Source organism: Lepisosteus oculatus, chromosome 15 (assembly GCF_040954835.1).
Source record: "Lepisosteus oculatus isolate fLepOcu1 chromosome 15, fLepOcu1.hap2, whole genome shotgun sequence".
Taxonomy (NCBI): Eukaryota; Metazoa; Chordata; class Actinopteri; order Semionotiformes; family Lepisosteidae; genus Lepisosteus; species Lepisosteus oculatus.
This window is the reverse complement of record NC_090710.1, coordinates 4,842,743-4,869,689: the sequence shown is the minus strand read 5'-3', so window position 1 is coordinate 4,869,689 and position 26,947 is coordinate 4,842,743. Positions and strand designations below refer to the sequence as shown.

The 26,947-nt window shown below is 39.5% G+C and overlaps 1 protein-coding gene across 2 annotated transcripts; it reads left to right on the top strand.

The window, feature by feature from the left end:
• The first annotated feature begins 7,055 nt into the window (after window positions 1-7,055).
• asmtl (acetylserotonin O-methyltransferase-like) lies at window positions 7,056-25,167 on the top strand. Of its 2 annotated transcripts, none has more exons than XM_069178957.1 (14): window positions 7,056-7,157; window positions 10,720-10,841; window positions 10,959-11,090; window positions 11,377-11,424; window positions 11,751-11,815; window positions 12,762-12,826; window positions 13,385-13,493; window positions 15,268-15,712; window positions 18,198-18,372; window positions 19,107-19,291; window positions 21,157-21,289; window positions 22,182-22,325; window positions 23,978-24,100; window positions 24,804-25,167. In XM_069178957.1, the coding sequence occupies exons 2-14, from the start codon at window positions 10,749-10,751 to the stop codon at window positions 25,007-25,009; spliced, it is 1,923 nt and encodes a 640-aa protein (XP_069035058.1). In that variant the 5' UTR covers window positions 7,056-7,157; window positions 10,720-10,748; the 3' UTR covers window positions 25,010-25,167. The 2 variants fall into 2 exon arrangements, with proteins under 2 accessions (XP_069035058.1, XP_069035057.1); XM_069178956.1 differs by lacking the exon at window positions 7,056-7,157 and adding an exon at window positions 8,102-8,594.
• Window positions 25,168-26,947: the final 1,780 nt, after the last annotated feature.

The window sequence follows — 26,947 nt, the reverse complement described above, 5'->3', positions numbered from 1 at the left end:
AACCTCAGGGTGATATTTCAACGCCTTATCCTCTTCGTGTTTAGTTTTGGGACTCATAAGTTGTGTTCAGCGTTTGGCATCTACTTAGAGAGACACATACTTTGCTAAACATTTTTTATGGCACAATTCAAATATTACAGATGCCAATTAATAAATCACAATCACTCATGTAGATTTTGATATGAGCTCTGTTTAATCTCACAAGTCAAGCGTAAAACAGTAAGGCTGCTCTTCCTTGACAGAAAAGGGAGTTTACATGTATGAACCTATAAGTCACACCGGTTTGAACAGAAATTTGATACTTTTTGTATTGTAGGGACAGTGTATATTAAATTTTAACCTACAGTAACAATACGTAATTTATGTTGACAGTACCTTTTGTAATTCTAATTCATTTTTAAATTTAGCAGAAATACATAAAAAGAGATTGGATTCTTTTCAGAATCCCTCTACAGTATATATGAGAAATACCTTAACCATTCATACAACACATTCACATATCATGTGAAGAATCTGATGAATACATCACTACTACTTGTGTATTTTAAAATCAATACACAGAGTCAAGTAAAGGTTATTTGAATTCTAACAAAATGTTGTTGGACTTTGGTAAATGTCTGTTCATGCAGGCAAATGTCAACAAGTGACTCATGAGGCCAAGTTCATTATTCCACATTAATATTATTAAACAAATATTTTTATTTTTTAAAAATATTGACACTGAATTATTCATCTTTTCAAATCAATGCTGAAGGCCACCCTGTGGCATAGGTGCCACTCAACACTTTTGCCACAGGCTGGCCTTCAGCATTTCTTTGAATAGTTAAATAATTCAGTAAAAATGGTCAGTAAATATGATCACGTACCAGTAGAATAGGAACAAGCTCAGGCAGAAGGAACCCTTGTCCCCAATAGTTACTGAGGGTGGCCCAGTAAATCCTTGGGCCCACTAATATTTGAAAAAATATTGAGCGAAAAAAAAACATTAATAGAACGTGAAATGGTTAAAGGAGAGGTGCTTTGAGGACGCCTGAAAGAGTACTGAATGCACAATAATCTTCTAGTTACCAGATACGAAACTGTGTTTTCCAGTCAACACTAACAATAGCCAGGCTCTGCCTTCCCCATGCACTGCATAAAGACCTGTTTGCTTAATGGAGTAGCTGTTTGAGCCACTGTACCATGGCTAAATTCCATGCTGGGCTTGTGATGTCTGTCCTCCTTAATTCAGAAGGTGAAGCTGTTTCCAACTGCTTCCTCAGATGTGCAGTGTAGCGGGACAGATGTGTGACAGTGGCTGTCCTGTGTCGCCAAGTTGGATGAAGCAATGCTGTAGTGGATAAAGTGGATGAACACTTTGGGAATTATTATTGTTTTAATTATTAACAGGTGAGAACTACAGCTCTGTGAGAGGGCAGTAAGTTTACACTACATCCTCAGCAGGCTGTGAGGAATTAGTTGCTGTCCTTAGTCACCTCACCAATTGATATAAGACAACAGGTCAGATGAAATTTTAAGAGGAAGCTGAAGCTTTCTGGGTTGGTCATCATCTGTTGTCTGAATATGTAATGGGAACTGATTGAAAGGAAAGAAGGAACTTTTAAGGGACTGTGAACTTAGTGTTTAAAGTTTTAAAAACAGAGACTTTGTTTTAGAGCTGGTACAGTAAGTAGCTTAGCTACACTATCTGGTTACTGACAGAGAGGGACTGAAGACGTCTAGAAGCTCAAAGAGGTCAAACTCAACACTTGTCTGAGTGTTAGCTTAGTTCCCTTGCACTTCGAATTAAAAAGAACTTTTCTTTCTTTTGGCCGCTACGTGTGTCTGTTTTATCTTGACCTATCAATGATCCAGTTTATGCTGCTCCAGGGCGTCACATGCTTATTGCTTGGCTATTTCTTGATGCTTTGCAAAGGGTTATGGGAGTCTGTCACAAGCTACTACCCAGCCAATCAATTGCACAACAATACAGCGTGCAGCAGTAATTGCTGGCAATTAAATGTATTTTCTGCGAGCTCACTGGGGGGCAAATAAAAATCCCCAAATTAAAAGTTACATAATAATAGCACCAAAAAATTGTATTAAATAAAATAAAACTCAATATAAATAGGACTGCTATATGTATGGGGTGTATGCAATACATTATGTCCAAATAGTGCAATATGTCAAATACAATGAAAACTGTATGTCCATGTAACCTGACTATTTAACAATGACCGTAAGGGTGATTTGCCGAAGGTGACTACAGCTTTTCATTTTAGCAGTCTTATTGCCTGGAGGTAGAAGCTGTTCCATAATCTGTTGGTCTTTGAATTAATACTTCGATACCGTTTACCTGATAGTGGGAGAGAAAACAGTTTATGACTTGGATGACTGGGGTCCTTGAGAATAGACCTGGCCTTCTTAAGACATCTAGCTGAGTAGATATCCTGGATGTTTGATAGCTCACAGCCAGTAATGAGCTGTGCTGACTTCACCACCTTCTGCAGTACTTTGTGATCCTGGGCAGAGCAGCTCCCATACCAGCCAGTGATGCAGCCAGTCAGGATACTCTCAATAGTGCACCTGTAGAAGTTGGTCTGGATATATGATGGAATGCCAAACTTCTTTAGCCCGCAGAGAAAGAATAGGCACTGCCGTGCTGTTTTGACCATGATGGTAGTGTTGTGAGACCAGGTTAAGTCCTCTGTGATGTTAACTCCCAGAACTTAAAACTGTTGGCCCTGTCCACTGCAGTCCCATTGTTGTAGGTAGGTATGTGACCATTGTATCATCCCCAAACTTAATGATGTTATGCCTGGAAACACAATCATGGGTAAATAAGGAGTAGATGAGAGGGTTAAGTAGACAGCCCTGTGGGCTCCAGTGTTAAGAGTCAGGATTAGAAGATATGTTGGTGCCCACCCTCACCACCTGCAGACGTGCCCTCAGGAAGTCCAGGATCCAATTACAAAGCGAGGTGTTCAGTCCCAGGTCCTGGAGCTTGATGACAAGCTTTGAGGGAACTATGGTATTGAATGCTGAGCTGTAATCAACAAACAACATTCTCACATATGTTCCTTTCTTATCCAAGCGTGAGAGGGCAGTATGGAGGGCAGTGTTGATAGGATCCTCTGTTGATCTGTTCTGGCAATACGCAAATTGCAGTGGGTCCAGGGCGTCAGGCAATGAAGAGGTGATGTATGCTTTGATCAACTGCTCAAAGCACTTCATGTTAACTGATGTGAGTACAGTGGCGTGGTAGTCATTCAGGCAACAGACTCTGGGTTTCTTAGAAACAGGGACAATGGTGGTTTTCTTAAAGCAGGAAGGAACTATAGACTGAGCGAGACAAAGATTGAATATGTCCAAGAAGACATCTGCCAGCTGGTCTGCACATGCCTGATATGATCAGTGGGTGTTCTCCCTGGATGACTGGAATCCTCCTGTCTGGATCTGCATTACTGACCTCAAACCGAGCATACCTGTAGAATGAATTTAGCTCATCAGAAAGAAAGGCAGACTGTTGTGTGATATAGCTGAGTTGCCCTTTGTAGTCTGTAATGGTGCATATTCCACAGTTCACGGCTCCGTCAACCACACTCGGCAATCATCCCCACCAGGGATCTTCCCCTGGAACAGAACTTGCTGCATCACCTGCAAATACATAACTAAAACACACTCATTCAGGGCCCTTCAGGTCAATTCCGGATCACCAAGACGACATCCTGTATCTCCAGCAACCTCATTTACTGTGTCTTGCAAACAATGCCCAGCTATCTACGTTGGGGAAACCAGAAGGAGACTAGGAGAACGCTTCAGAGAACATGTTCGGACTGTGAAGATAAAAGACTTCTTTAAGCCCATAGGTTCTCATTTCACCTCAGACAGCCATGATCACACTAATCTCTCTGTCTCTGTTCTCAAAGAAGGGTTTCTCAACTCCCACAGCAGAAAGACAACAGAAACAAAACCCATCCAGAAACTTGGTTCACACCATCCCCCTTCTCTCAATGATCGACTTATGTTTGTGTAATCTTCTCTATTCTCATGCAGGTTTTGACTTCACAACTTTCTCCACCCCTCTCTACTTTGCATTTCCTGAGTGGCCTCTCTGCCTCTTCCCTCTCCCTCCTCCTGCACTTTTCCAGCTTTTGTTCTCCTGTGCTATTTAATCATTGCCGTCTACCCTGTCTTTCTCACACCTGAAGAAGGCTCCACAGCCGAAATGTTGTGTTTCCTTAATTTTCTTTTCAGCATGGAATAAACCCGTTACTTGTTCCTTTGAAGTAAACAGTCTGTGACAACATTGACAGATTGAAGCCTTCTCTGTCCAGAAAAGAATAAAGATCATGGACATCCATGCAGCAACTTTTACATCATTACATCATCTGTACATCAACTGCTCCAGTGGTGCCGTATAAATGGCCGACCCCAAGCTTCTCTCCCTGTCTGTGTCTCATAGAGAGCAAGTTGAGGTGTGTGAAAAAACAAATTCCTAATAAGAGAAATTGTATATGGCCAATAAAGTCATCTTATCGTTTTGTTCCTGTGCAAGCAGTCAGTTAAACAATTAACTTGATAATTTTCTCAGTTTAATTTATATTGAATTTTTATGTTTTTACAATTGATGGCTGATATAATTAACTGTACTTCATTGAAAGGAATGGTCATTTTTAAAACACCTTGGAGCCCAGTTAGAGGTATTAGAATTAATTAGACCACCTATGTAAATGAGAGTGCACCAGTAGTGCACCAGTATTCTCACCACACACCAGCCATCAGTGGGGAGGAGAACAGAGTGATGAAGCCAGTTCATAGATGGGGATTATTAGGAGGCTGTGATTGGTAAAGGCCAATGGGACATTTGGCCTGGATGCCAGGGTAACACCCTTACTCTTTTCAAGAAAAGAAACGATTTTTAATGACCACAGACAGTCAGGACCTCGGTTTTATGTCTCATAGAAGAACAGTGCCTTTTTACAGTATAGTGTCCCTGTCACAATACTGGAGCATTAGATTAGCTAAAATCACTTTATTGGCCATATACAATTTCTTGTATTAGGAATTTGTCTTTCTTGCATACTCCAACTTGCTCTCCATGAGACACACAGACAGGGAGAGAAGCTTGGGGTCAGAGCACAGGGTCAGCCATTTATACAGCACCCCCGGGGCAGTTGGGGTTAAGGGTAGGATTCCTCACAACAGAGTAGGATTCCTCTGCTTGCCAAGGGATACGAACTGGCAACCTTCCAGCCACAGGCGCAGATCCTTAGCCACAGAGCCACCGCATTGCCTGTGTGCAGGACCCACACAGACCACAGGGTGAGTGCCTGCTGGCCCCGGAGGACCTGGACCAGAATGCATTGTTACCTGCAAAGGAACAGGTAAAGGCCTAATCCATGGTGAAGGAACAGAAAAGAAACACAACGTTCTGGCTGCGGTGCCTTCGGTGGGTGTGAGACCTGAAGAAGGCTCCACAGCCGGAATGCTGCATCTCTTTTTCTTTCAGCATGGAATAAACCTTTACCTGTTCCTTTGCAGCCTGCCCATACTGACGCAGCTACCTACTTGAACTATCGTTACACCTGGCCATAAGTGCACAGCCATTTCCTGAACGCAGTTGACTCACAGGGATGAGTGAAGAGAACCTTGTTCGGAGTGCATCTAAAAGCCTGTCAACAGAGAATGGAGTACTTTTGGAGATGGAAGGATTGAGGGACAGACTGCAGCAGTCGGACCCAGGAGTGCTCAGCTTGGACACCAGTGACTGGGAGCAGTGACGGAAGACCCCAGCACAGACCTCCTCTCTCCTTTACCCAAAACTGGACTTGGGAGACAAACAGGATAGAAGGGGGAACACCAAGGACACACTGTTCAGGACACTGGGTCTGAGATGGATGCCTGGAACTTCACTGTTTCTCCTCTGTGGCATAAGTAGGAATGCCAGGCTACCAGCTGGAGCTAGTTCCAAAGAATAAAGCTGCTGGACCCTTTCTGTGACATTTGGGGTTGGTAAGTGGGGTACTTGTGCTGGTCTGGAATGTGTGTTTTTGAGTTAGTTTTTGTATAATGTGCTCTGGGTTTTGGGCAGAGTGTTAAAGCATGTAATCACAAGAAAATAAAAAGGACACTTAAAACCTAGTCTGTTGCTGGTCTGCGTGTGCACTGGTGATTCTGGGAGATGAATAGAACCTAACAAGGGTAAAAGGGTTCTGGCATCCTTTATAATTGCTAGGTGGTGTAATTATAAACAGTACACAGTAATTTCTGAAATTAGGGGTCACGCCATCAATGACACTGCCGTTTTAATTAACTCGTAAAAATCCTTATTGTAAGTAATGACATATGTGGTATGTAGTTTTGCTTTATTTTTGCTCTTCCTGTTAGTATTTATAAATGCTAGAATTTGATGTTTAATTTAAGAAATTAAAATCCAATTCGGTACGCATGATTTATTTTAACACAAATGTATCGGGAGAGTAAAGAAAAGCTCGTGTTGATACAATTTTGTTTCACAATGTGACAAAATTTTCAATGACACAAAACAAGATTAATTATTTTTTCACACATCAATTTGTGTCCGTTCGCCTGTATTTATCAGTGTAAAACTGTCCTTTCTGTCTCATCGATTCTCAGAATTTGGGCAAGATTGAACCTTTTACGCAAAATTTTAAATTCAAAATACATTTCACCGTGCCGCCACTAAGCAATACTGCAACTATGTACCACAACTTCTCTTACTTTAAAACTTGAAATTGAAAGTAAATTTACAACGTTGATTAAGCATGAAACAGGAGTTAGGCGTAGTACTGTCTCTTCACGATAAAATGTTAATCTTATAAATAAACTTAATTAATCTTATAGTTTTAGATGCGTCTCCTTATATTGGTTTAATGAAACCAGTGTACAGTAGGTGGATTACTAACAGCAGTGAGTTCTGCAGATTTCAGTCTTTTTTTATTTTCTTATAGCCACTGTATAAAGAAACATTAACAAGCACAGCCACGTTTCCCCAGAACAACTCAGGAACACTTCACGACCCTTCTTCCACCCTTTTTCTTCCTGTCAGCAAAGTTCACGTCCGCACAAGTATGCTCCTCCTCCTCCTCCTGATCGGATGGAGCTGCTGCTGCAGTAAGCATAAGGGAAGTTGAATGGCTGGGAACTTTTAACAGGTATCGTTTTCTTTTGAAGTGTACAGTATTGTACTATTAGGAAGCTATAGTGTGCAAACACCAGTTCCTGTAAGAATGCTGCGGTGAACTGATTGCCATTGCGCGCTACGTTTGAGGTTGCATATGCAGTGTGACAGCAGGCGATTGCACAGTGTTGCAAATTACGATGCAGCTAGTGTGTCCTTACGTTTGCAAGCTAGGTTACAAAACAGTCATCCCTTGTCTTTTTTACTTTTTATTGTTTCTCGTCAGTCTCTTGCACAATAGCCATTTGCCGTAATTATGGGCGAGGTTGAAAAGAACATATACAGTTTTATTGGCACATTTTGCAATACATTCTGTTGCGAGATCGTATCCTCAAGTTTTACATATATGCCAGTGTTACTAATAATACTATATAGTAATGACTCATGCATTCACCCAGGAGAGTTTTGTAAATAAAGACAAATGAAGTAACCGGTACGAGTGCGCTTCAGAGCTTTCGTTCACTTCTCTTTTACCCCCTGAAGCAGAGTTTCCCATATACGGACCTCATGATGAGCAATCTAGCACATCCAGCTGGTGAACTTTTAATTGTAAACGTAACTTTTGTACAGGCTCTTTAGATGTGGATGTTATTAAGGAAACCTAAAGAAACCCACCGGTTTCCTGTTGCGAGGACAAAAGAAATAGAGGCAGCCCTGCTGTAGTTAGAAGCATGTACTGTAATAGTTGTAATGCTGTAAAAGTTGCTGCCAGATGGTGGTTAAACCTCATCTTTCATCTCGCAGAACAGTGCCAGTTATGGTTTCTTAGAGCACTAATCTGGTTAAAACCAGAAGATTACCTTTCCAGGATAAGGGTTGGAGACCCCTTAATGCAGAGTCTCAAACTCAGTTCATGGAGGACCTGTCTTCTGCTTTTTGTTCTAACCTGAGCAGTCAAATAAACATTAAACCTAATTGTTTGCTTAGTTAAAGATTTAAAGGTATTTTGTAGTTGAGTTCAAAGCATTCATTTAAAGTACCTTGAAACAGCTCATAATCTTAGAAGTATTACAGTTCTGCAGTTAATTAAACAATTAAACAATTGGCAACTGAAGCTTAGCAGAAGTGAGCCAGACCAGTACCCGGATGGGAAAAACTAAGGTTGCTGCTGGAAGAGGTGTTAGTGGGGCCAGCAGGGGGCGTTCATCCTGCAGTCTGTGTGGGTCCTAATGCCCCAGTATAGTGATGGGTGCTGTCCTTCGAATGAGATATCAAACCAAGGTCCTGACTGTCTGTGGTCATTAAAAATCCCAGGGCATCCTGGCCAAATTTTCCATTGGCCTTTCCCAGTCATGGCCTCCTAATAATCCCCATCTATGTATTTGCTTCATCGCTCTGTTCTCCTCCCCAATGATAGCTGATGTGCGGTGAGTGTTCTGGTGCACTATGGCTGCCGTCGCATCATCTACAGGTAGGTGGGGCTGCACATTGGTGGTGGTGGAGGGGAGTCCCCATTACCTGTAAAGCACTTTGAGTGGAGTATCCAGAACAGTGCTATATACGTGTAAGGAACTTTTAATTATTATTAAACCAACTATACAGTACAAGGATGCATTTACAGTGCAGCAAATGATATCTCAGATGGGGAAAAAAATCCAGAAGACAATAGACCCTCCAGTACCCGAGTCTGATACTTCTGGCTTAAAGGCACTCATAATTAAATCTCTGTACTCAGCCACCTTCTCTGAGGTTAAGAGAAAATGTAACTTTAAATCTGTCTTACATAATTCAACCATTATATAATCAAATATTGCTTTCAATGTGATGAACCACTGCACAGCTGTATGTGAGGTATTTTTGCAACCAGACAGTAGATTCTCACTAAAAGAATATTAATGGAAGGGAAAACTCAGACTGGACTACTCTTCATTTGTGCATTAAGCCCTTTTTGCCTTCCCAGAGATCTGTTACCTAATATGTTCAGAATTGCTGGTAACCTTCTGCATTATGTAAGCTTTTTTTGTTTGTGCAATGTTGCTGTGAAACATTCACATATTTTTTCATGCAAAGTGCACAATGTAATCTAGCCCAATAGGAGATCCAAAATTATAGCTACAGAAAATAAAGTTTGTGTTTGTCTAATAAAAACATATGAAAAGAGGATATGGTGACTTAATTTGCTAATTAAATCATTTAGGCAATTCAGATCAGAGTTGTAATGAAAAGCACTGGACTATGTGGCCCTGAGTTACTGAAGCTCTTTTCTTACATTTTAATTTTTAAAATTTGCTTAGGCATTTAAGCGCAGAGGTGATACTTTTCCTTTATAGCTGTTCTTACAAGTGTCGAAGTGTGAACTTAATTTCATTTACACTTCATTTCTAGCCTTTTGTAATAGTGAGAAGTAGATAACACTGGCTTGATCACATCCAGTAAAATGAATACTAATATTCAATATTTTTTCAGTATTATATATGTTATCAATATTTCATTTAATGTGATTGCCATAAAGTATTGTTCTTTGAAATTGCTAGCAGCATAACTGCACATTAACTACATTAAATTAATATACTCTTGGATATCTCACAAAAATGCCACCAATTAGCTTTCATTTAGTATTAGAGAGGCTGTAAATATGTTGAATAATGTTAATGTTGGGCATGTTGTAATATGTTACTCTTTTCTAAGAGAGAGCGAATATATTGTAATTACAGAATACATTTTTTTTCAAATGTAAGCAATGATTTTCAGAAACTTGCCATAACAGATTATGTGCTGCTTAGCCTGATATTAAGGCTCCTTCTTTGACCATTTTGAGAGTATTTGTGTTGTGAAAATTAGGTAAGATTAAAAAAAACAGGAGCATGACATGCATAAGAGAAGTATTTCCTTACTGGTGTTTTTTAAAATAGCACCATAAAAGAATGCAAAGTTGTCAATCTAGAGTGACAGAATTTTTCCACTTAGAATTTTGATGCATGAGCATATTTTGCTTATTAATTGTAGCTTTATTCATTAATTTGAATAACAATACAGTACTATTTATAAAGTGGTTTTCAAGAAACTCAAAACACTGTCCTTTTTTATTGCAACTAAATACATAATTTCTTGCTAAAATCAATCATTCGGTCTTTTTTTAAAGCAGGAACTACGTATAGTGTAATGTTACAACTGTAATGCATTTGTATCAAAACAGATTTCAGTTTAGCTGGTGTTTGAAATGACCTTTGCAGTATGTAACTGATTAAAGTCTTGAAATTATGAAAGTACTAGATGATGATAATAATAAGCCTTTTGATGTTTTTAAATAAAGGTTAGCGATTTCTCTTTTCACAGTGCCACCTTCAGGTGTACGGGTAAAGGAAAAACATAACATCTCCTCAAGTTTTTAAGTTTTACTTAAAACTAAATCACAGACTTAAATGTCCATACATACATTGAATTTGTTTGACAGATAATTGAAAATTAAACGTGTTTACATCAAATGTCTTCACCGCTGTAGTATTTTCCCCGCATGAATCTGATTTCCATTTCTATTTTGTTTTCCAATAAGTCGTGCATTGGATTTTTTTTTTGTGTGTGTGTGATTTCCACAGATCTGAAAGGACGTTGGGGGAGCTACAACATGGTGCTGAACCCAGTAATATCTAAGTTAGGAGGCAAGCTGGTTGTACTGGCAAGCGCTTCTCCGAGACGCCGTGAGATCCTGACCAACGTGGTGAGGCGTTCTTCTCCATTTCACTGACTTTCTGTGCCGGGCTCGGGTGAACTCCCTGTGTTTCTCGGTTTGTCTCAAGGTCAGAATCTGTGAGAGCCTCCTTTTTTAATATTCCAGGGATTGCGGTTTGAGGTGGTCCCTTCGTGGTTTAAGGAAACCCTGGACAAGTCGTTGTTCAAAGCTCCTTATGAATATGCTGTGGAGACGGCAAAGCAGAAAGCGCTGGAGGTGGCGAGACGAATGCAGTTTGTGAGTGAATCTGTTTTTTGGACTCTGTTGTGGAAGTTGGAACAGACTCACAATCCAGTCACTGCACTGTACACTCATGTCCATCTAACACACAGCATAGAAAACGTGAAACTGGCGTCGATCAAATTTTAATTGTTTTAGGGTAAAAAGAAATGCGAATCATTTGGCTTTCTTTTTATGGTCATTGAAGTTCAAAGGTAAGAGTTTTTGTTTTTTAAGAAATGTTATCACCTTATTTTGATGTCTGTTTATTGGCTGTTTTTCTTGTTTTTTTTATTCAATTCAGAAACACCTCAAAACTCCAGATATTGTGATTGGTGCAGATACAGTTGTGGTAAGGCATTTTGAGTGTTTTAATTTTATGATTTTATGCACAGCTGAGATTTATTAGACAGATTTTCTGGAAACCCTTTTTTTTATTTATTAAGCCTTGTGTTTTTTTCTCCATGCTAGAGAGTTTTTTTTTAATTCCTGAGGAATAGATGTTTGCGACAGATGAGTTTCCTTACTATTTTGAAATGATAATATTACAGCTATTTAGAGCTGACCACTGTAATACACGAGAAAAATCTATTTATTTGCCTAGTTGGTCTTTTAAGTGGAATTTTTCCCAGAAATGCCATTGACTGTTACACCTTTCTCTCTGCATCGCTTTCCCAGACAGTTGACGGCTGCATCCTGGAGAAGCCAGTGGATAAGCAAGATGCCTACAGGATGCTTTCCAGGTTTGCATCAATTCATTCGTTTGGCAGCTCGGTTTAAAGTAAGCAGCAGGAAAATGCTGTTACCCGTCTGAGGAAGAATAAGTACAGAGCTTTACTCGTGCCAGTTATTAAGACCTCCAGACATATTGGTTCCATGATACCCAATACTATATGAAGTCTGTTTCTCAACGTCAGGTATGCACAGCATCTGTATTGATGTAGAGAAATAAAAATCTATCTGTATGAAAAACAAGCACAGTTGTCCCCAGAAACATCCACTGTGCCCTCAGTGTTGACCTGAAGAGTGCATGGTCTTTCACAAATATCTCTGAAAGCTCACAGGTGCCAGGTGGGTCACAGAGAGGCAGTCTAAGGTTACCCGGGCTGACTGCCCTGTTCTGGCGGTGTTGAGCCTGTTGTCTGCAGCTGCTTGGGTAATCAGTTTGAACAGTGCCTGAGCCTAGACAAGAACGAGCAATATCTGGGCTGCGAGGGGCTACTGAGACAGATGAAGCCAGTCTCGAGCTCTTAGGACAGGCTTGGGCAGTTCTCATTTTCAGGAACAGCAGGATTGTCTCTGCTTTACATTCCACCTCAGATCACAGTAGCTTTATTGACCTAATCATTTTGATAAGAAGCGGAATTATGCCTTGTTTTAAGTTTTAATCAGTTGATTTTTTTGTGCTTGTGAAACCTAGAGGACTGGAATTGACCACCTCTCTCCTCGGATATTTATGTCATTATTTGAATTATTCAGGGAGACTTACAATAGATTCCTGGGAGGACATTTTATAGGAACAATACAAGGGTAAAACTACAGTGCCCCACCTGGGATATGAACCGAACGTTCAGTTCCAAAACCCTGGCTTTTATACATTTTTTAATGCAGGGATTTGAAATGTACATAATGGGAGAGCAGAAGGATTAGTATGTGATTGTTCTGTGTTTACTTTTTTGTCATTTCTAGGCTAAGTGGTAAAGAGCACAGCGTGTATACAGGAGTTGTAATAATTCACTGCAACAGTGAGTCAGGTACGTAGAGAACAGTGTGACAGTTTGTGGGAGAAATAAAGGCATTCAATGCATCATTTTTCTAGGCACTGCAAAAATATTTAAAGGTTAGAAATTTAACTAGATTAAGAGGATCAGTTCTTAGGGAGAAAAAAGGGAGACGTCAATAAAATATGTGCATGGTTTAGCTCAAGACCTCAGGAAAAAAACATCCCATTTTCCTGAACAAATTGTTTTTTGGGTGCTTTGAATTGTTTTTTTTACGCTTACCTGTTTAAGATATTTGCTTGAATAGATTTTTTTAAACAGGAATAGATTTATTTCAATGCAATCATGGTTGCGTTGATTGCTCTTGATTTTCAATAACAGCAGCTACTTTTCAGTTGTTGGATTATCAACAATTATACAGTACCAGTAGAAGTACAGTATGGGGAGAAGCACTACTGCTTTTGGCATTTAATTTATCATATAAACTGTGTAGATTTGTATATAGATCTTGTGTGTGCTATCCTACAGTCTGGACAGAGTGTTTCAGAACATCATATGGCATCTAATAATTCCTGGCTGTTTCTTCTTTAGGTGAAGAAGTGGAATACGATATTGTTGATTTTTATGAAGAAACTAAAGTTAGGTTTGCAGAGCTATCAGAAGAGATGCTATGGGAGTACATTCATAGTGGTGAGCCAATGTACGTGCAGCCCAACAGATTCTCGCTCTACGTGGAAGTGTGATTGATGGATCTTAATTTTGTGGTTGCATGTTATTTGCTGTCTGTGTGGAGTTTGCATGTTTTCCACGGGTTTGCATGGGTTTTTTCTGGGTCTTCCAGTTTCATCCCACCTTTTAAAGCCATACTGTGCTTGGTAACTTTGATGTCTCTAAAATTGTGTCTTAAATTATGCATATGTGCAGCTTTTGATGGACTGGCACCATATGGGGGGTATAGACCCAACTAGGCCCTTTTGTGCACTGGGACATTCTGAACACCTCACATGGCATGATCCTTACCAGGATTAAATGTTATGGGCAGATGTTATTTAAGTGGCCTTTATACTTGAATTCAAGTCCAAATTGCAACCAAACAAGCAAGACGTGATTGTCTTTTATCTGTTTGCCCCAAGAGATAAATACATAAATAAATCTTTATCTGGTGTTACACTCCTGGTTTAAAACAGTTTGGGGATTATTCTGTGTGACGTTTGTGATTGAAATAATAATAATATGACCCATGATTTAAGTGTAAAAAAACTCAAAGGGCTTAAGAACAATTATGTTGTGCTTATCATATGACAAGTGATACAGTACTTTTGATATGAGCACTGTGAGCCTGAGTCAAATACAAGATCAGATGTAGCAAAGGCAACCCCATCTTACCAGCATTGTGTGTAGTTGGATATATGCTTAAATGCTTCTTTATCTTCTGACAAAAAACTATTTGGATAAGGAAATTAAGACATAATAGAGAAAAATCTTAATGTAAACTTCAAAATACTGTATGTCACCTGTTAGCAGCTTGAAGATGTTTTGTCTAACAGAACTGCGGTAATATTTTAACTTCAGTCTATAATGCATACTTTTCAAGCAAACATTTTACAGGCTTTGAAAAGCACTTTTTTAGACTTTGGTACTGTACATCTGCCCTGTGATTGTGTTTGCTTTGTGAAGTTGCCTAACTGATCCTGGAAAATCATCCAAGATAGAGTGTGTTATTTGTATTTAAACCTATAAGATTCTAAAGGTCAATTACATATTACATTTATAAATGAAAAACACAGACTTTAAACATAGTTAACCATTTTAGTTATGGTCTGTAAAACAGTTTGAGAACATTACACTTTGCTTTTAGATGGATGGACATTGCACTGGACTTGGACTTGTCAGTATTTCTTATTGTGCATTATGAAAAGCTGATGGACACCACGCACTTATAAAAGGGAACATTTCACTATGTGCTAAACTTTGCTGAGTAATACAGTGCACAAGGAATTTACCCAGATTTTGGCAGACAACCTTTGAATTCAATATGAATGATTAATTACAAAACACTAACGATTTGGTCATTTGTCCCATTCCTTTTGCATACAACTCTCCAATGATTGCATTCTCTATACATGCAAACTTAAAATGCGCACAAAGAGACAATTACCAACCAAAATTATAGAAGCCATGATGCAGTCTGTGTAGGTGTAGGATGACAAGTAGGTCTAAAATGAGTAGTCTTGTGTACTATCAGTCAGAAAAAGCTGACACCAGTGGCATTTTGACATGTAGCAATTAACACATAGCCTCACTGTGCAGTGTGGTGAAACACGATAAAGCAACTCCTGAGATGACAATATTTTTCATTTTGCATTACACTTCCAAACCACAGTGTTTCTTCGCAGTGGTTGTAAACACAACAATTGTTAATTGTACTAAGACAATGATTGTTCTTTTTTTTTCTTGAACTGGTTGTCTTAAAGGGACAAAGCAGGAGGCTATGGGATCCAAGCTCTAGGTGGGATGCTGGTGGAATATGTGCACGGGGACTTTCTGAACGTCGTCGGGTTCCCTCTGAATCATTTCTGCAAGACGCTGGGAGAGATCTACAACCCCCCTTCCAAAAACGAAGTCAAACGTGTCAAGTATGACTCCATCCCCAGTGTGGAAACATTCGAAAGCCCGGGCGACCTTGAGAATGGACTTCTGGCATGCGAGGGGGAAAGAGAAGCCGAAGAACCTGATCAGAAGGAAGCCGGTCCTGCAGATTCAATCAAGGATGGCGGCAAAAGTGAAAATGAGTCGCGATCTTCTGCTTCACCACAGTGGGGATCAGTAGCCCCTACAGGGGCTCAGGGTCAGACTGGCTGGAAGCCTGTGTTCCCTCACAGGATTGCAAATCTGTTGGATGGATTCAAAGCCTCAAAGGTATCCTTTTTATTATATAAAACATTGTGACGCGCCATGTCACAATAGGGCCATGGGTGGTGTATCAGGATCTTTCAAAAAGCTGGTCCAAGGAAAACAGACACAACCACAGTGTAAGGTACAAACCAGTGCTGCCTTATTTACAGTGAGAGGGAAAGAAAACAAAAATTTAACAAAAGCCTAGCTCCTCTTCGCGCTACTGCTAACTGACTTCCTCAAAGTCAAGTCCCTCGCTAACACAACCATCTAACAGCTAACAGCCATCAGTCTTAAAACTATTAGGTTTCTCTCCAAAACTCTTTTTCTTCAGGGTTTCTTAGCAACTCGCAGGCTCTCAGTAAGTTTTTTTCTGTCTGAGTTTGCACCACATAGGATCTAGACTCCTGGTCATTTCCGTTAGGGGTAATTGAAACGGATCCAGCAATGGACTGCTGGAAAACCGATACCGGATATTGCGCTTACAAACGTCTCAACAGACAAATTTACTGATCTCTCCTAAGTAGAAATCTACATCATACATGCAATTAGCACTATAAATGAAAGGATAGTAAAGAAGAAATGAAAGGATGGTAAATATAGCCAGTTTGTCCTAAGATGAAATTGCTGAAACTAAAGAGCTTTGAAATGGGAATACTGACAAATGAAACAACAATTTACCTTTGGTCAGCTGCTCTTCCTTCACCATGGCTTCTGGTCTTCATGGCAGAGTCGGGATATGCTCCCTCGAACCCATTTTTGCCTTTAAAAGACCTCCTCCGAACTTGTGACTTGTAAGAGAATGACATGCACTCTAAACACCTACAGTACTGTACAGTTTTCACACTATTTATCACAGTCAAACACTTTACAATGTAACCTGAAGGAACAGACACAAGCTTACAAAACATGGAACAGGAAAGAAACTTTGGTATGTGGTCCTTCTACAATACATTTTTTCAGTAAATGAAAGAATGTCTTGACATTAGAGTATGGGTAACTTCCAAAATAAACAAACACTTGAGTAAGTGAGAGATACCAAGTATATTAAAAGCTGGTGTAGTTCCTAAGTAAATTAGCAATTAACATCGCTTCATGCTTATGGTCTTATATAAAAATGCTGGGCAGGCAGTTGCCCATTATTTTGGCTATCATGGCTAGAAGAGGAGATCTCAGTGTCTTTGAAAGAGGAATGATTCTTAGGGCATGTTTGGCAGGAGCTTCAGCGACAAAGACTGCTCAACTTGTTGATGTTTTGAGAGAAAAAGTGGCTAAGGTGATGTTGGCTTGGAAGTCTGTGTGTAAGACGTCATCAATTAGGGGCAACTATAGACAAACACGCATGCTCTTCAACTGTGGAGAGTGTGTACTAGTTTGAGATGCAGGGCAAAACAGTTGTGTGCCTTTCAGTCAGAAGACAACAAATGACAATCTACGGTGTGAGGAGGCAATTTCATCACCTAAAGTCTGTTGAAAACTACTGAGGGGGATACAATGGTCGGGTTGCAATGCATAAACCCCTTATTACACCTAAAAATACAGTTTTGACAGTCAGGGGGTGCAAAGAACACAAGCAGTGGTATTCTGAGCAGCGCAAAAAAGTCATAAGGTCAGATGAGTCATCCTTCGCCCTGTTCTCAACAAGTGGACGAGTACATCTGTGACGCACAACAAAGAAGCCTACAGGCTCAAGTGCTTGTTTCCCACGGTGATTGGTTATGGCGGGTCTTTTATGCAGTGGGGTGCATTTTCCTGTGTCTGTTTAGATTCACTCAACCCCTTAATGTGCAAAATAAAAGCAAAACCATTCTGAGTGATCACACGGATCTTATGGTGAAGCGTTTCTCTCCTGACGGGCAGGAAATCTTCCAGGATGATATTGCCCCCATCCACAGGGCACGGGTGGTCACTGAATTGTTCAATGAGCGGAAGAGTGCTGTCTCCTCCCTCCTCTAGATTTCCAGACACTAGAATCTACGCTGAGGCACATTCAAGCTTGTAGCTCGTGGTGGCCCAATGCCCTGTTAAGACGCTTGATGTTGGCTTTTCCTTTATTTTAGCAGTTACCTCTGTCTTGGTGCTGCATGTTATCCTTGGGTGCAACAAAGGATGTAGAAATTTATTCCACATTCATGTGCAATGATGGTGAAGATTGCTTTGTGTTTGTACTGTGCTTAGTTTAACATTTCAGAGCTCTGTTTTTATAATCTATGAATGGACAATATTACTAAGTACAGTCAATAAAATATAGCTAGATCTACAATAGCTTGCAATTCAACTTCTTCAAGAGTAGTTTTATCAATGGTTGCATTAAAGTAATTGTATTTACACTCCACAATCCAATTATAAAATACAAGAATAATTCGATCGTGGGGATGTAATACAAATATACTTTTTTAGGTGTATTAAGCATAATCATGTGGACTTATCTTTTGGAACTTGCCTCAGAACTTTGTAATATGTATTTGTTCCATTGTGAGTGAATTTTTACCTTTCACTTGTACTGTAGGTCTTATTTGCAGCATCCAAGCTGAAAGTGTTTGACTTGCTATCCCATCCAGAAGGCTTGAGAGCTGCAGAGGTTGCTGAGAAAATTCCAGCCTCTGTTGTTGGCACAGAGCGCTTGCTTGATGCCGCCGTTTCACTGGGCTTGCTGGAAAAATCTCGACAGGGAGATTCCGTAGGTATGACATGTAGCAATATCATGGGCAATACTCCAGTTCCTGCAGCTGGGAGCAACAAAACCATCTGTTTGCACTTATGAGTTAATATATTTATTGCTCTGACTTTGTTTTTGGAAAGTACCTTTAAAATTTGATTTTTGTTTTTAACCTTTATTTACATATGTGCTCAGTCTGTTTTTTATGCATGTGGGGCATTAAAGGTTTTATTCTGAACCTCAAAATATTGCCCATGCTTACATCTCAACTTTGTTTTCCTATCCCATCCTTCTTTTACAAAATACTGTACTTCTCCTCCTGATGGCTTTATAAATAAGTAGCTTTCCAGATAGGCAATTCAGATCAAACAGCGGTGCTGCTTAAAGATAGCACTATCACTTCCAAACTCTCTTCTGTTTCAGCATGCAGTGCTTGACTGTCATTGTGGCAATGATGCTAAACGTACCTCAATCTCAAGGCATTGCTTAATCTAGAGCTTCGAACAGCCATTTCATAATGATGTGTTCCTTGAGTGTGCACCACTCATTACCTGGCCAGGTATGAATGGCATTCCAGTACAATTCAATGCACCATCCAGTACAGTCAACGTCCAACTTCTGAGAGGGAATAGCGGTATTTAGCCACTCAAAATTGAGCAGTAGCAAGTCTGTGATGTCTGTAGAACCCTATACATGCCACGCACATCACTTACAAGAAGATAGGAAAGACTTACTTTTGTTGTTAAAATTGTTTTCCAGTATTTAAAAATACAGAAGAAGCAAGCCGGTACCTTGTGTCCACCAGTGAGTATTCTCTCCATGGGTATATCATGCACTGTAACGATCATGTCTGGCCGTTGTTTGGACACCTGGAACATGCTATCCGGGAAGGAACCAGCCAAAATGAGCGAGCCTTTGGGAAGAAATCTGACCGTCTCTTCGAGGTGAGAGGCTACCTTCTGAGCAGTGGGGGAGAGTTTTGGCCTTAATCAGTTAACACAAAAAATTTAAAAGAACTGCACTGAACTGCACAATAAAGAATGGTAATGTTATGAATTCCAAAATTACGTTTTGTTCCATTGGAGAACAGTGTTGGAGACATTCTCCAAGTTATTTCATCCGCATGGGAGCGAAACACACAGAGGTGTATTTTGTTGTATGTTTCTCAAAGTAATTAAATTAGAACAGGCCTTAAATATTTTTTTTTGTTATGTTTCACACTCCCTTGCTCTTATCAGGTCAGCCTTGTTCCAAAATCGCACACATCTTCTTCTTCCCTGTTTGCCAATGATAATGTCTTTTAACATTGTTGGGTACTTAGTTTTGTAGCATGTATTCCTATATAACAGTATAGTATACATAGTAGCACTTGTGTCCATTCCAGTTCATTCTAGCATTCTTTCATTCCAGTTCAAACCAGTTCTGAATGCCCCATCTCATAACTTACTGCAGCTTCAGCAGAAAAAGTGTGTGCAAAGTTTACAGAGACTCTCTCAAAAACAGCAAGATGATGAAGCAGAAAAAATCTATAACTGTTTCATGTGCTACACTTGATATCTAGCTGATAAATAAGCTAAATAAGGGGAACTACAGTGCTAGTTTTATGTTTTTGGGTTAGAAAGAATCTAAATTGATGAGTATGTTTCAAATTCCAATGGAAGTCAAATGACACTAATGCATAACATCTCCAATTTAGATAAGATATGATCACTTTATTGGCCATATACAATTTCTTGTATTAGGAATTTGTCTTTTTTCGATTTACATCACAAAATAGACTAAAGTCCCAGGTACAGTATGTGCAGCGCGATTCAGAACAAGGCAGTACTGCTTTCGGTGATGTGAAAAGGCCTGTTTACGTTGTAGACGAGCAGGATTGTGAATACATCTTTTAAAATTGGAATAGAAATATTGCTCTCAATTTAGAGACGGTTTTGCAGACAAATAATATTTACTTATATTTACTAACTCCACACATAGATCACAGAACATTTGTGCAAACTCTCATTCAGTGGTTTGTGACAAAATGGGGACCTTACAGTACTTTCACAAAGTTCCTGATTTTGTGTTTAATGCGGAATTTGTAAACATTTTGCGAATTTATTTTGTTCCCGAGATTTCATAACCGGTCTGAGAAAGTGGGACAGCAGTTCCCCTTTAACCCTTAATAATAATAATAGTAATAATAATAATTGCTTACACTTATATAGCGCTTTTCTGGACACTCCACTCAAAGCACTTTACAGGTAATGGGGACTCCCCTCCACCACCACCAATGTGCAGCATCCACCTGGATGATGCGACGGCAGCCATAGTGCACCAGAACGCTCACCACACATCAGCTATCAGTGGGGAGCAGAGTAATGAAGCCAATTCATAGATTGTTAGGAGGCCATGATTGATAAAGGCCGATGGGGAAATTTGGCCAGGATGCCAGGGTAAACCCCTACTCTTTTCGAGAAACACCCTGGGATTTTTAATGACCACAGAGAGTCAGGACCTCGGTTTTACGTCTCATCCGAAGGACGGCGCCTGTTTACAGTACAGTGTCCCCGTCACTACACTGGGGCATTAGGACCCACATGAGCCGCAGGGTGAGCGCCCCCTGCTGGCCCCACTAACACCTCTTCCAGCAGCAACCTTAGTTTTTCCCAGGAGGTCTTCCATCCAGGTACTGACCAGGCTCACACCTGCTTAGCTTCAGTGAGTTGCCAGTTGTGAGTTTCAGGGTGATATGGCTGCTGGTATATCACCTTAGAGAAGTTTGATGCTAGAAAATCCCTTTCCTCGTGTTAATATTTTTTTTCAGGACACCTATTACGACACTAAGGAGAAGACTTTGCGCTTCATGAATGCCATGCACAGCATTGCCAAGGTTACAGCAGGAGATGTAGCAACAGCTTTTGACCTCTCTCACTTTAAAACAGCCTGTGACTTGGGAGGTAAAAGTTATTTAAGAGAATCATATGGAAGAAACTTAAAAGACAATATACTCTTAATGCTTCATATTTTGTGATTATTTAACAAAATTCCCATTTAGCAAGGTATACATTTATTGCATATAGAGAATACGATAGGTTTTTCTAGCATTATTAACCATATCTATTTTACATGCCATAGATGCAGTAGCATCTCCGTTCTTCTGAAATGAATACAGTTGGGATTTTTACTTTAATGACTGGCTAAAAATAAATAGTCAAAAACAGATGTAAATTGGTCATCAAGTCAGTTGGTAGTCAGCAGGTTTGAATTATCTGTCAAACAGGCTCTAGAATTATTATATAAACCTGTAAACTGTGCTTAAAGAACACATTTGGCAAAACTGAGATGCTAAGTAAAAATCCAAACAACTAAATTAATAAGTTTGCAGATGTTTTGTGTTTTTAACATATGTAATCAGTCCCAGGGAAGTTTAAAGAGATGTTAAAATTTTTTGACATTACGTTTTTAGCTACATTGCTATAAAAACTCACTTTTATTGGGCTTCACTTTGAGGCTGTATTTGTATTGTGATGTTAAAGTCTTCTCTAAATGTGTCTTGAACAATTCCACAAATAATATTGATTACTGTAGTTAGTCTGGTTTTGCTATGGTTATGTCACTTTATATCCCTCACTATTAGGAGTTGTTCCGAACAGGATGTAGGTGTGGATAAAATAAAAGTAGAGATTTAAAAAAAAAAAATTCCCACATGATAACATAAATACATATTTTCAAGATTTTCTTTCATGGAGTAATTTGTAGAGGTTAAATCACGTACATAAATATACCAATTAATTAATAATTATGTAATAATATATGTATACACATACAAAAATCTGTGTTTTTTTACAGGGTGCACAGGAGCCATGGCCTATGAGTTTGCAAAATTAAATCCTGGTTTAAGTGTCACAGTCTTTGATTTACCAGCCGTGATTGAAATGAGCAACCACTTCCATCCCCACAATCAAGACACAAACCAAGTTCAATTTGCAGCCGGTACGTATTTTCTTGGTCAATTGTATAGAACTTTTAATCCGTCTTTCTTTCTTTTAGAACCTCTGACAGCTTTGCAGTAAAAATCCCACATTTTGTGAGGCACCCAGCAAATTGTTGTCAAATGCCCAGTTTCTCCCATCTCAGCCTTGGAAGACTGATTCCTTTAGAGATGTGATAGGCCTTTTGGTGACCTCTCTGACTCTTGCCCTTCTTGCCTGGATACGTGGTATTTGAGGATGCCCTGTTCTACACAGTTCTGCAGTTGTCTTTCTTCACATCTTCTCCATTTCATGTCTGTTTCTTCTTCGCTCCTGGTTTTTACAACCAACCGTTCAAAAGTGCCACATTTACATCCTCTCTCCTGCTTCCTTTTTATTTTCTCGCACCCACTGTAGAATTTTCTAAATCTGTCCCTGTCTCTGCTTGTGCTCACTAGTTTTACACCAGCTCACTTTTTTTCCAAGCTAGTTTAGTAAGGCCGCAATCACTTTTAGCTTGCAACCGATGGCCTATGACTTAGTGTGGGGCTAACTTAGTGTGTTCTGAATAAAGCATCTGCTCTCCCACTAACTTTAGATTTCATTTTGAGTTAAAATAAGTTTTGTGTGTCACTTTATTAAAATATTTCATATTTAACGGCCCTGCTCCCAGAGATAGGTGTATTTAACCTGAAAATCATGTGAAACAGCTTAATTGCACGAGGGTGGACTCCATTCGACTAATTATGTGACGTCTAAAGACAATTGGTTTCACTAGAGCCTATATAGATGTGTCATAGTACTTATGCAGTCGGCCATTTACTGTTTTGTATTAATAATACATTAAGGAGAATCTGTAGAACTTTGTGTTCTACAGTTTGTTTGCTTCATGACATTATAGAGTGTTTTGTCTTGTTCAGTGGCACAAAATACCAATTAAATACATTATGATTGTAAGACAATAAGAAAAAGTCCAGGGGGTTTGAATGCTTTTGATAGCCACTGCAGCTCAGAGTTGCTGACATAACAAATCTCCTTTCAAAACAGCAGCGAAAGGGTAGATGTTCCAAAGCTATGTGGTCTATATGTTCCACACTCTGTTCCACACAGGAGGGAACACTGATCGCAAGATTCCGTGCGGCATTTACAGTAATTGTACCAAGCTGTAAACGAAAACCAAGACTCAGTAGGTGTAACAGTGCCAGGAATGCCATGCAGACCTTTGAAAAGATTTCTCAGAGAAGTTTGCAGAATAAAATAATATGAACATTTAAGCACTTCTTTACCTTTGTTATTTCATTCAGGATCATCTGGTATGACATGACCCCAGACTTTTCACACCTATGAGTTTCACCTGGTGGGATTTCACAGCTGTAACCTGAATAGCTGGAATCTCACTTACCCGATGCACACAATGCATTCACACCATGCGGTCCATTCAGAGAAACCATTCATGTCACAAGGTTAAGACTTAAGGACATTTTGTTGAAATTACTGCTCAGTAGCACAGTTTATCTCAACTCTAGCTTTGAAATATTAGTATTGGAAGTATGTGGCTGTAGTCCTTACCACACCCTTAGAAGGTTTGGAGTTTCTGGCATGTTGTTTTAGAGCTTTGCCTTCTAATCTGTTTTTTTTTATGCATAGTTGATTTTGATGTTAATGTCATAACAGGTGATTTTTTCAAAGATGATCTCCCAAAGGCAGACCTGTACATCCTTGCCAGAATTCTGCATGACTTGCCAGAGGAAAAAATACACATCTTGTTGAGCAAGCTGTCAAAAATGTGTACGCCAGGTAAGGAAAGAAAAAATAAAATTAAATGTGCTTTCCATCTTAACCCTAATTTCTTAACTGTATACATTAACCACAAGAGAATGTGTAAAATAACTTTTAGGAGTCATGTTTAGTGGGTGATTTTTATAGTACTGAATGTTTCCTGGGCAACAAGGTGGAGCACTGGTTATCATTGCTTCCTCGCAGTGCTGGAGTTCAAGTTTGTCTGTTCTCCCTGTGTTTGTGTGGGTTTCCTCTTGGTGCTCGAGTTTCCTCCCAGAACCCAAAGGCCTACTGGTACTTTAATTGGCTTCTGGGAAAACTGACCCTGGTGTCAGTGTTTGCATGTCTGTGTCTGTATGCGCCCTGCAATGGACTTGCAACCTGTCCAGGGTGTATCCTGCTTTGTATCCTTTGCCTGCTGGGATAGGCTCCAGCTCCCCCACAACCCTATTTAGATAAAGTGGTTAGATAATGGATAGATTTTACTAAAATGTCAATATTTTATTGGAGAGTGCTCTTGGCCTCACCAGGACTGTGAGCTCAAGTTTACTTGCTTTGACTCTAAACAGAAAGCTGGGCCTTTACTTTGCTTTTTTCATACTTAATGCTCTTGCAAGATTTGTTCGATGCTTTGTAAAGATGCAGAGAATAAGTAAAAAAGTCACATCTCGTTTTTTTCAAAAAAGAAAACCTGCCACATCCATTTGTTTGAAATGTCTAGGCTGTGGGCTGCTGGTAGCTGAAATCTTCCTGGATGAAGAAAGGAAAGTCCCCTGCAGAGCTCTTCTGCAGGCTCTTGGCATGTGTGAGGGCAGCCAGAGAAGTGCACCCGACTACAGCCAGTTACTGAAGACGTATGGCTTCACTGAAGTGCATGTCAAACACACAGGAAACTTTCTCGATGCAATCCTCTGTGTAAAGCAGTAACCTGCTGCGACCATTTCAGGTGGCTCCGAGTGGAATATCTTTAGAATGTGGAAGACCTTTTATCTACTTTCTTGAAAAGAAATGTTTACCTCTCTTCATGAACACGATGTTGTCACCATACTTTCATAAATCTGGAATAAAATAATATTAACATTTAAGCACTTCTAGTGATCTGTTATTTTACAAATATTTCAATGTGCAGACTACTGGAAAGAATAACATACATAGGTACATAAGAGCAGTGAGAGGAGAGACTATTCAGCCTGTTTAGTTGCTTGCTGGTAAGTTCGGATTAAATATACAGACATTTCTTGATGTTCAATACCACGAATGGGTAGCTTGTTCCCTAATAACATTTTGTGATCCCTTTCAGTATAGAGCCTTCTTTAAGCTTAGAATGTATGTGCCTGCACATTTTAACATTAAAGGCCATTCCTTGATTTAAATTCTTCAATTAAAAATATATATCCAAGAATGTTAGTCAGAACCTTCACATAAACACATGCATAGAATTTTCAAATCAAGGATTGCAATGTTAAAATTCTTTGCGCCATTAAGATCTCGTGTAGAATTCTGTATTAAGTTGTCACCTTGATATGAAAAGATTTTGCTGCATTGGAATCTATTCACAGAAAGGCAACCTGATACATTTCCAGGCTCAAAGCACTGTAAAGATAAAAATGAAATCTTTTTAGTCTTGTACTGAGAAGACTGTGATGGGATAGGCTTCAAAATCCTCAAACACGGTGATAAAGTTAATCCAATGGCCTTCTTAATTTGCAGGATGTGCTGCACTAGTGGCAGAGGCAGATTTGGATGAGGGAACTCCACATACCAGCAGAGCTTTTTTGCAGTCCTTGAATATGCTGGTTCACACTGAGGGAAGGGAAAAGACCACACTGCAGTATAAAAATGTGTTACAAAATTACGGCTTTGTGGTTGTGCAGGTCAACCACACTGGGAACTTTCTGGATGCTATTTTGTTATTCAAAAAATAAATCATTTGTTGAAGACGCTCTGAGTGTCGTTCAGCCTATTTCTAATAATTTCTTCCTGCCGATGTACGGAAGGTTATTTCCAGCGTCCCTAAAAATGCTCTCATTCTTCTTCAGGTTGATTTAAACTTATAAGTCCATACATTTCTGCCTGGGAGAATTGAAAACATCACTTTCAATTGAGGAAGGCTTGTCTATACTAAGCCAATTGAAGTATATACAGTACTTTTTCTCATATGTATTTAACATTAAACCTAGAGAGCAAAGGCGTTTTCTATGAGTGGAAGCAAAACAGAGTTTGCAGAGTGAGATGTGATGTGTCTATGCATCTCAGTTTGGGAGCTGAAACATCTCTTGAAGTCAATATAACATTCTTACATAATATTCTTCTGCAAATTCGATAGTGTGGGTTTTTTGTACGCAGGAGATTATTTGTTCACGATTCTGGTCTGGGCAGCTTCAGGGGTCAGCTACTGTGCCTGTACATTTTACTCATGCATTCAGTTTACAGCTGACTCGTGTTCTTTTTTAGAACAAATGAACACAAGGACTACAGTTACTCGACCCTGCTATAAGTCAATCAAGGCTATAAAACTTAGCAATACCACACTGAAATAATTACAAATAAGTAATCAACCCAAATTTGGGATTTTCTAAATTTCTATCTTGTATTTTGTAGACAAGGGATGGAGGAGATTAACAAAATATTTGAATGTGGAATTGTGATAGTTTAAAAAAAAATAGTAACAGGTAACGGGTTTATTCCATGCTGAAAAGAAAAAGGAAACACAATGTTGCTGCTATGGAGCCTTCTTCAGGTGTTCAGGTGTTTTTTTAAATGATGGCATAGCGCCTCCTAGGTGCAAAAAGCGTACAACACCTGGTATTCCCAGGCGGTCTCACGTCAAAGAACTAACCAGGCCCAACCCTCCTTAGCTTCTGA